The 11,147-nt window shown below is 40.6% G+C and overlaps 1 protein-coding gene across 1 annotated transcript in view; it reads left to right on the top strand.

Annotated features, from left to right (window-relative positions):
• Nucleotides 1-9,222, top strand: part of uvssa (UV-stimulated scaffold protein A) — a 24,114-nt gene extending 14,892 nt beyond the window's left edge. Inside the window, exons 4-7 of the mRNA XM_031877624.1 lie at nt 5,189-5,469; nt 6,743-6,874; nt 7,852-8,035; nt 8,139-9,222. Of these exons, the coding sequence (XP_031733484.1) occupies nt 5,189-5,469; nt 6,743-6,874; nt 7,852-8,035; nt 8,139-8,261 (720 nt within the window). The 3' untranslated portion in view covers nt 8,262-9,222. The remainder of the gene's footprint in view (nt 1-5,188; nt 5,470-6,742; nt 6,875-7,851; nt 8,036-8,138) is intronic.
• Nucleotides 9,223-11,147: the final 1,925 nt, after the last annotated feature.

Here is an 11,147-nt window from a genome sequence, read left to right as displayed (position 1 = left end):
GGCCGTCCCAAAGCTCTTATTTAGCTCTGAGGAGCGAGGATCAAGGAGGGAGGAGGGATCTCTGAGGAGCCATGAGCGAGGACGCACGAGAACAGCCTTCTAGGAAGTGTTTTAATGGCCGACACGCCCCCTCATTGTTCATCAGTTATGTGATTGGACGCTGCAGCCGATCGGACTGATACGATTTTTTCGTAAACAGTGAAGACGGATCACAGATTAAACTCAAGCTTTATATTTGATTCGTTTTCTGATTCATCTGGTTTAAATAAATGTACATTGTAGTCTGAACAACAAAAGGACCACAAACAACTTTCTTCATTTATGAGAAAGATTTGTCTTTTCATGATCTGATGTTTCCCTCAATAACTTTTATTATGGAAACAATTAAAGTCAGAGAGAGCTGGAGAGACTAAACACTTATTACATTATTTATAATTTCATTCAGTCACGTGAGGCTGATCATTCCTGAGTGTTGGGTTTGATGAGTTTTATCATTTAAGAGAAACTATAATCATATTCTGGGTTATTTAATAATGACGTCACAATCTGAATTTCAAAACGTACAGACGCAAATAATTCATAAATAAGTCAAACGCATTCTGTCGGTAGAAATCGGTCCTGTGCTTATAAACAGGACACAGTTTGTTAAAGAGGTAACAGACTACAGAGAGACAACACCTCTACAGTGATTATTACTGTGTCTTTATTAGTTATTAGTATTATAGATTTCTTTGGAAACTTGTGGGAATCGGAGCAAGCTGTAAACACAACATTGACATTGTATTAGTTTATGCAGTTGCGTATTTACAAGTCCAGCAGTGTCCTATAGTCCAATATTCACTCTTTAAGCTGTGATTTGGTCTCCACAAACTCCTCAGGGGAATCTGTCTCTTTAGCATCTAAACGCTCCACTGTGTTCACCAGCTAGTCTGACTGTGTCTGTCTGCTGTTGGCTGCTGAGCAGGTAGTGTACAGTGGGTTTATCAGAGCCTTTTCACTGAAACAGCTGCTGCTGCTGGAAAGAGTTAAATCAGAGCAGCACAACTAAATCAGATGGTGAATTTGGGGGCCGTAAAACCGAAAACAGTGATCTGAAAGATGCTTAAATGCCCCTTAGAGATGGTGGGAGTTAGTGGGAGTTTCAGCGGTTTCGTCATTACAAGGGAGTGAACTATGTAACATTAAACACAGCCATTTGAAAGATTGTTCATGTAAAAATATTAATTACTGAAGCTTTAAAAACCAAGCACAGCGTTACATCTTGTGTGTTTATCCACCCAGGTAGACCGTACAGTGAAGGCCAGCTGCTCATAGTCGCCTGCAAGGTCATTTTGGTGTATATATCGATGAACGCAGCTGGCATAAATGCCTATTGAGCCTAATCAGATCACAATGAGGGAGATATTGGGTCCGCCTGGTCTCACATACTGAGTTCTGACTGCTAACTGTGTTTTTGTCTGATTTGGAATGCAGCACAACCTTATAATGGAGACAGATCGTCTTTTTTTCCCCAAGCATTTTCTCTGTGTATATTTGATGGATATTGTCCTGTCAACACATCCATTTACCTTCACCCACACAGTCATCACTAGCTACATATGAATAGCTGTAGTATTGTTCCTTCTTGCACCGGGATTGCATTGGGCTTGTATGGATCATATCTAGCCTCCAGGTAACATTCTATGTTAAAGGTCAAATGTTCAGGTCGTTAACCAACTGCCCGCTCATCTTATTGCTGCAACGTCAGCTATATGGCAACATTTTTTTTCTAAATATTAGATTGAATTTGAATGCCGTTTATATCATTATCAGCAGCCGGGTGCGAGCTCCAGGCAACAGTAAGCATTAAACTCTCACAGTGCTGCTCTGTCAGCCATATTCAAGCTTCTCACCATCACTCAGAGATTCATATGTGAACTTCAGTGTCTTTACTGTATGTGTGTGTGTATTGATGTGTGTGTGTGTGTGTGTTAATGGCACTACAATAGAACATGTTGCAGACAGTGCTGTTATTGCTAAGTCAGCCATGTTGTGGCTGAGAGGTGGCCTTTGACCCCTGGCGAGTTTTTCCCACCAGCCTCCTGAGTCATTACATTCACACTGAGCCTCTCCTCTACCTGTGAGCCCTCTCTACTCCCACCTCCCCCCATTACTAATCAATTAGACGCTAAAGTAATTAGATTGTATCTGATATGCGCAAAACAGGTGTGTGTGTGTGTGTGTGTGTGTGTGTGTGTGTGTGTGTGTGTGTGTCTAGTATGGGTGATTAGTAGACTAGGTAATGATCTACAGGGGCCATACCAAATTAACAATGCAACCTCTTTAATGAGCCCCTATTAGCCCTGCACCTAGATTCCCCCCCCCCCCCCACACACAAACATGCACGCACACACACACACACACACACACACCAGCGACTGAGCAGAAGTGAAAGGACCCTGCATACGTATCCATTGGTTGTTTGTTTGATTGGTTTTACTCTTCAGTCTGTACATTTACACATTGTTGATTGATAGTTATCAAGCTTCCTACTCAAATGGTTTTCGCTGTGTCACTTTCTCGTCTGAGCGGCCACTTCCACCATTCAATAGCTTTAATTGACCAAGCATGATAGGGACTGGAGGGAACGTGTGTGCAGCTGGGTCTTACAGCGTTTTCAGTGGCGCGTCTTATATGCAGCTCAGTGGGAAGAGGAGGTCGACCCACTGAGCCCACTGCTCCTTAGGATGGGTTAGATGCAGAGGTCAAATGTCATGCATGTACCTATATGTACTGTATTTGATGATTATAAAGTTTACGTTTTTTTTAGGTTCTAGTTTTCTATGAAAAAATATTTTTAATTTATTATTTTATTATTTTTTATCATAAGTTTTAAGGCCGCCGCCATCTTGTGCAACCCATAGTGCCACATGCTTCTCCCAGTCTTTCAGATGATGTAATAAATGAGAGCTATGGGAGCTCAGAGAAGTTGTAGAAGTTTCGTACTGTAATTTGAATTAGTTGATGACAACAATTTTATCGCCCAGCTCCAGTTGGCTCCAGTTTATAATGTTTCCTGCAAACTAGTTGTAGCTGTTACGCTATAACGTCTATTCATATATATTTGATTTAATTACAAAATAAACACTAATTTGTACAACAATTCCCAGTATCAAATGAATTTCTAGGATTACTGAGTACTGTTCCTTTATCAATTCACCTGCTCTCTTTCACTTTCTCTGCTTACAATAGCCTTTATTGCTCTCTGTCTTCCTGTCTCTTTTCATCTCAGCCAGTGGATCACATTTATCATTTCTCTACATTTCTTCTCCTCTTTCTTTTCTTTTAATTTCTTCCAGTGTTCATTCATTCAGAGAAAGCCTGGCTCTGTTCTGATTCCCCTCCTTCTATTTCCTCTCTTTTTCTATCGCTTCCTCTCTTTCTTACCCTCTGTCCTGTTCTGTCATTCTGATTATCAGTCTCTTATCCCTCTCTCTGCTGTCAGGACACTATCTCTCTCTTTCTCAAATTAACATTTTAATTACAGGCCCTGCTTAACCCGAGAAAATCAATACCTCTTTTTGCCTTTCCTCATTCGCTTTCTCCCTCGCTCTCTTTCCCTCAAACCCCCTTAACCCCTCTTTTCTCTCTCCTTCTCTAACAACCCCCCTCACACACTCTCACACATACACACAACTATACTCATTTCCTCCCATTGATCTGTGTGTCTTAACAGCCACAACATCCAGACAAACCTCCGCCATGTGGCAGTTTGAAAAGAGCAGATTGAGTCGGTATTTCACCATCCGACAAAGAAAGAGAAGGTGAGGTAGAGTAAGGTTGTGGTAACCGGCAATCACTTGACTATTTAGTTCTGTTTTATTTATTTAGGTTAAACTTTACTTTGAAAATTGAACAGTGCAAAAATAATGCAAGGTAATGGACAGGGCCATAAGCAGGGTTTTTAGAAATACTGAGTTCAGGAGCCTAGAGCTGTAAATATTGATTGATTAATCTGCAGATAATGATCTCGGTTGTGAAGTAATATTTGGTCTATAAAATGGCAGAAAACAGTGAAAAATGATGTTTCGGACATTAAATGTCTTGTTTTGTCCGATGAACCCAAACCATCCAAAGTACTATAATGTAAGAACAAGAAAAGCAACAAATCTCACATTTTTATTTACCCTAAATGGATTTAGTTTAACGTTCTCATAACAGTACTAGCACCATTGTTATCAGCTGTGATGAAAATGAAACGTACAACAAAAAGTTTGTCAACGAAGTTTCTGTCAATCAAATAATCCATTATTTAAGTTAACGGCTACCGGATTTTGCTCAGCTAGATTTGACTAAAACAATTTTTATTTTTCATGGCTTTCGGCACAGAATGTTTGATCCAGCTTCAAGTCGTTACCATGTAAAGTGTGGTGTTTGTTCTGTGCTTTACATCCATCTCAGACACACATGTCATGATATGACATGACAAACAGCAACACAATCTTGAACACATGATTCCTCTTGGAATCCAACCTTTTGGCCGGGAATTCCATGAAATCCTTTGTGAGACTGTCGAGCTGGTGCCAGTAGTTCTTAGTTCAAAACAGATTCCAAACAAGGATTGTATTTAACACACAGAACTTTTTCCTCTTTGCTTCTTCTACACATTTATACGTTCAGGCAGAAATCGGCTTGTTGTTTTTGTATGTAAATTGTTTTGTAATTAAAGCAGCGGAGAACATGCAAAAAGTCCTTCATCCTGTTCAAGTAGAAAAAGAGTGTTAAAGTGTGCACGGCAAATCATTCCATGGCAGCGATTGAGTCTCTGAAGCATCCAGCTTAGCCCCAATAATGTGTGGGATCAGCATGTTGGCAGCTCTCAGCTTACTACTTCCCTCTGATCTCACCTGCTGTGTGTATGTGCGAGTCTTTAAGTCCTGCTCAGACCCTGGTTATCCCAGTGTTTGACCACACACACACACGCATGGATGCATGCACAGAAGCACTTTCATAACTTCATTCTGTATCTGTCAATTCTGTTAAGCTCCAAATAGGTCAATCTGACATTATGATAAACAGCCAAAAGTACAATTTATAGATATCCTTGTAGTAAATGTATTAATGGTTTACAAATAATTGGATTGGATGGGACATATGTTTTGTGTGGGTTATAATGATTTACACTTTGCTTCAGGCTTTTTAAAAAGAGAAACAGGCCAGCAAAGTGTGTCATTACACATTACACTACAGTGTTCAGTACCATCTTAACTTCCTCTTGTCTCTGTTGGCAGGTTTGGATCCATCTCCTTCCACCTCAACAGCACCAGTCACAAAAAAACCTCCTGCTCAAAGACCTGCAGCTCCACCACCTCTGTCGTCCTCCTCCTCTCGGCGGCTGAAGCGACTTACAGAGGAGGATCAGGATCCAACATGTGCAGCTGCCACACTGCGCCACCTCAAACAGAACCTCCCTCTGCCCAAACAGTCCAGGTACACCTACTGACAAGTCCTATCACTCTACCTTTAACCTTTCCTCATCTTCCTTCACTTTCTCTGACCTTCTCTCACACATTCTCTTCTCCGTTCACCTCCTCCCAGAGACTCAGGGAGTGTGCACTCTCACACCAGAAATTTACATTCAGTTTGTGATTTACAACTGTTGTTACTGAAACTTAAAACACATTTCCTGACAGTAATGTGTCACTAAAATGCACGAAAAGGACAACAATTTCAACATTTTTCAAGAGGAGAAGATATTGTTCTACTTTTGGTTGTAAATTGTAATTTAAAGCCTATAAAAGTTTGCCAGTTTAATGGGCTAGGAGTGTTAGTGGGAGAAGCACCTAAAAAGGAATAACCTTTTAGGTTTACCCTATTCACCTTATTCTTTGACTGAACTAAGGTGCATGGGCATTGAGTCATTCAGTGTTCTTACGTCTGCTTTAGGGTGGAGGTGACGACACTAAGCAAAGTAATCACACTTCTGCTCTACAAAGGATATAAGAACATAAATTGATGCAATGCGAAAGCCCCCTAGTTCAGGCATAGAGTACGGTGAGAATTTAGAATGTTTTCACCGCTTTACCTTGGCGTTAGACAGCCCTTTCTGACAGGGAACTGAAGCCCTTATATCCCTCTATGCTCTCTTCAAAGCCACTAGACTCATGTGACAAAAACAATCATTTTTCCTCGCAGGACATGCGAGTTGCTGGTAAACCCTGCCACCATCAGTTAGGTTTTTTGTGTTCTTGTGTGACTTTGGGCAATCCGAACTTAATCATTATAACACTAAAGTTAGATCTGCAACCTCACAGCTTGAGTAATCATGTTGTGTCGTTGATATTGATTTTACAAATTTCTACAGCATCGTTTAAGAGATCATTAGAGATGAGCCATATTAGCTCTAGCACTACAGATGTGTGTTTGACTCGTGCTCACACAGAGCGGTGCTGCAGTTTGATACCTCATGCAATAACTGCTGAAGTCACTTTTTATCTTTAATTAAAGAGGTAAACCTCAACTTTTAGTTCAAGCAATTCAAAAAACTTAATTTTAATAAATTTCCCTCGTTTTACTCCTTTGTAAGCGTCAAACACACCAGCTTCATATGATTCCATAAGTGCTGTCCACATACTCTGACAGTCCTTTTTTCAAGCCAGTATCGGGGTTTCAGTCAATTGTGATAGTTGACCACAAACTCTTAAGTTGAATTTGTTTGTGCATGAAGTTGGTTTAACTCTCCCTCCACTGATCTCTCCTCCAGCAGCAGCTCCTCAGGTCCCAGTTCATCTCAGTCCAGCTCAGACCAGAAGGCTGTCGATGCTCCTGTGGTTCCATTTGGGTTGGACCTGTACTACTGGGGCCAGGAGCAGCCCAACGCTGGCAAGATCATCAAGTAATGCACCAGACACACACACGATGTATCACTGATAGATACAAAGACAGCTATACACATGACTGTACAGTTTTGTGAGTTGTGTGTTTTGTCTCTCAGAGAAAAAACAGAGTTGTAATGCTAATAAAACAGTAGAATTATAACCTGGGTTTGCATATCTTTATTAAAATATCTGAATAAATATCAGTGCATATTTTTCAGTGTTTCATACAAAGGGAAGAAAAATCAATGTCCCTCAAAACTTCCACTACAGTACTTTTTACATTTAATTCCATACAGCAAAAGACGGAAGCCCTCAATGGCAAGTGAGAGAAACAAAAATAGTCATCCATTTCCTAAGTCTGAACTAAATTGTTTCTCTCTTGTGTTTCTGGCAGGATCATTTGTTTGTTGTTGTGTTAATATTTTTGGCCACTAGAGGCTGAAGTGCACCACTACCCACCCCCCTGTTCTAAATAGGAAGTATTCATGTCTTCTTTCAGGAGAGTTTTGATATTTCCATGCACTCTAAACACAAGGTACATATATTCTGTTAACAAATGATGTAAATCAGAAGAAGGCAACATGAATACTTTTTGTGCTATTGCAGCTGATTTCACAGCCGCTGTTTAATGAATGTAAAATGAACAAAAATATATTCACCTAACAAGGCGTTCTCTTTCACCTGTTTTCCCAGATGAAAAAAAGTCACTAATAAAATCATAAAAAATGATGCTGGCAAACGTTTCTTCCCACCTGTTTCACAGATGGAAGAAAACTGCACTTTATTTAATGAAAGCTTATCCTGGCAAAATCCTTTTTCAACACAGGAGAGAACTATTTCGATCAGACTTATAATATAGAATATATCAATAATTTTTTCTCACCTGCCTTTCAGGGCTTCCATAAATAGAACTCTCTTATTTATGGAAGCATCTTAGATGCGGGTTTCTGAAACCTGCGCATGACTTATGGTCCCATGTCTTGTCCTTGTGCAGGATGTCCTCTCAGCATCAGTTCTGGGTTCCCATTGATGTGGACGAGGAGGTGGAGAACAAGGAGCTCTTGGCAGAGAGCAGGAGTAGATATATCTCCTTCCCTGGGAGCTTCACTCCTGTCAACCATTACTGCAGTGCTTCACTGGGCAACGGAAAGCTGTGCCAGAGACAGGACCGCCTCAAGGTACCAGGAGGAACACAAAGTGATTTTCCAGACATTTATGTCTGTTTCTGTTTGTTTTTCTGTCAGTGTGTTTGTGTTTGAGCTGTGACTCTTTGTCCGTCAGTGTCCTTTCCATGGTCCGATCATTCCCCGAGACCAGGAGGGACGACCCTGCAGGCAGGAGGACCAACTGAGGGAGGAGCAGGAGAAGACGAGGAAGAGTGAGGAGCAGCCTGGTGAGGAGTGACACTCACACATGAGCTCACATACTTCCTGAATTCTAAAATAATGTAACAACAATCTTCCTCAGACCATTTCCTCTATAGCCCGAGTGAGCCCCATTTGGGGTTCGAGTACCGATACCGAGGTTCCGAATGGACTTTTCATCAAGAAATATGAAAAATGGTCCAGACATATATAATGCCGAAAAAAAAAAAAAAAAAAAAAAAAGTCCGGACAAAATCATCATGCCAACCATTTTGCACAATTATACACAGTTATACACAAACTAATTCAATAAACTAGAAGATTTATCACAATATCAGGATTTTTCTCCAAAAAATCCGCGAACTATGCACCCGAAATTCGTCTTTCATCACAAAGCCGGCAGCGATCATGGCGGATGGATACATGATTTCGCCCTAGGGCTCGATACGGCGTCGACCCAGCGTGTCCAAATTGACCTCCGACAAAGCATTCAAAAGTTACAGGACAAACGCCAAGAAACCATACACTGCTCTCCAGAACAACAATTGAAAATCTGCATACCTTTTTGTGATTTTCGTGCCAAAAAAATCAGTTAATCCATTGAAAGTTGCTGCAGCGCTGTAGACCGTTTCCTGCTCTGTCTGCCTGCATTGAAATGAACGTGCTGTGACCTTTCATGAGAAAATGGCCCGCATTTTTCTCCTGGACCAATCTATTTTTTACGTATGGGGGTTGAGCCCACCGTATCAAGCTTTTTACTGACTAATGGCTCTCAACTTTCCAAATAACACCCTTGACGGCTTTCAATGGACTATTCCGCACCTAACAAGGTGTCATATGATTAAAACCGCCAATCACAGGCCTTACAAATCTCACATACACATTGAGTGAGAGCAGATTTTTTTCATGGAGGAGACATATGGGAGCTAAAAATGGCTGAACATGGCTGAAAATGATTCCAAACTGCTTTATTACGATGTATTGAACACTCTTAGTGATAAAGCAAGTGAATATATAGTTCATATGTAGTTATATAGTATATAAAATTAGAATAGAGCAGTGCAAAATCTGGTTCCAAAAATGAGAATTTGGCTTGAAATTCTGTACTCGGACCTCATTTATGCTGGCCTGCTAAGTAACATTAGCTTGGAGAGACCACAAACCTGTTGTGCTATGACTGTGGAGTATTTTTAGGCTTCAATCTACATTATTTGCATTGATATTATTTTTTAATTTTGTTTGGCAAACTACTGTTTCCATGTAATAACTTTAACTCTCAGTAATACTTATGACCAGATATACTAGTATTTATATTCCTCAAGGTCCACTTTCTAGCTTTTCCAGAGCTTTTAAAGGTGTGCAGTGCGTCATTCCTGGCTACATGCTCCAAACAGATAGGGGGCAGCATTTCATCTCTACTACTGGGTCCATACAATTTAATAGGGGTGCAACGGATCACAAACCTCACGGTTCGGTTCGGATCACGGTTCTTGAGTCGAGGTTCGGATCATTTTTCAGATCAGCAAAGAAAAGGGGAGGAGTCAAATATAACTGCTTTCCATTTATTAATTAAACTTCAAGAATACTTAAAGCAAAGAACTTTGGGCTATAGTCTTACATAAAAACGAAAATATTTAGGATGTCCAATTTGAAATAAATAACAAATACAAATATAACATTCAAGAATACTTAATTCTGTTAAGTTAAGTGTTGAGTTTAAGTGCAACATGAGGTATGTTGATACCCTCGTCCTTTGATCAATACTGAAAGAAAGAAGCAGCCAGTGAGCTAGCTTCCACTGTTTCAACTGAACTGCTCGGCAACAACTTGGGTCTATGTTTACTTCCTGTCAGGTTAAGTCATTCAAATACACAATAATGTTTACATTACTGTGAAATGGTCTACAACTTTAAAACATTTTTCAAAAAGATGAGAATATCTCCATTGTCTGGGGAGAGGGTAGACCTTTCTGTGGTGACTGGGATATTACTATTGGGCCCGTCTAGCTTCACTCTGCTGCTTCTGTCAGCACCTGCACCAGGTGTGTGTCTGTGTGACTCTCACAGAGGGGGCGTGTTTACAGCAGCTGTCTGACTCTCTCAGAGGGGGCGTGTCTGGAGCACCTGTCTGTGGGTACATCCCAAGTCTCTTAATTCTCATTTCCTCGCTCCTCGCTTGAACCGGAAGTTGTTCTGCGCCGCCATATTGATGACCGTCCCAAAGCTCTTATTTAGCTCTGAGGATCGAGGATGGAGGAGGGATCTCTGAGGAGCCATGAGCGAGGACGCACGAGAACAGCCTTCTAGGAAGTGTTTTAATGGCCGACACGCCCCCTCATCAATCATGTGATTGGACGCTACAGCCGATCGGACATGTAAACAGTGAAGACGGATCACAGATTAAACTCAAGCTTTATATTTGATTCGTTTTCTGATTCAACATCTGGTTTAAATAAATGTTCATTGTAGTCTGAACAACAAAAGGACCACAAAAAACGTTCTACATTTATTAGAAAGATTTTTTCATGATCTGATGTTTCCCTCAATAACTTTTATTATGGAAACAATTAAAGTCAGAGGGAACTGGAGAGACGAAACACTTTTTACATCATTTATTTATCATCATTTCATTCAGTCACGTGAGGCTGTTCATTCCTGAGTGTCGGGTTTGATGAGTTTTATCATTTAAGAGAAACAATAATCATATTCTGGGTTATTTAATGACGTCACAATCTGAATTTCAAAACGTACAGACGCAAATAGATTTGCGGATTTTGAAATCCTTTGTTTTCCACACCGGAGTGTCCGCCGTCGCTGACAGACCGGGATGGTGGCGCTTAATATGTGTGGACATGTCCGATGTATTGCCGTTATCGTATGTCTTTCTCTTTAAACAACGCCTACATACCGCAACGGTTTTGTCCACC

This window comes from Anarrhichthys ocellatus, unplaced genomic scaffold, assembly GCF_004355925.1.
Source record: "Anarrhichthys ocellatus isolate YVR2014 unplaced genomic scaffold, GSC_Weel_1.0 scaffold142, whole genome shotgun sequence".
Lineage (NCBI taxonomy): Eukaryota > Metazoa > Chordata > Actinopteri > Perciformes > Anarhichadidae > Anarrhichthys > Anarrhichthys ocellatus.
The sequence above is the reverse complement of the archived record's forward strand: the minus strand, read 5'-3'. Positions and strand labels throughout refer to the sequence as shown.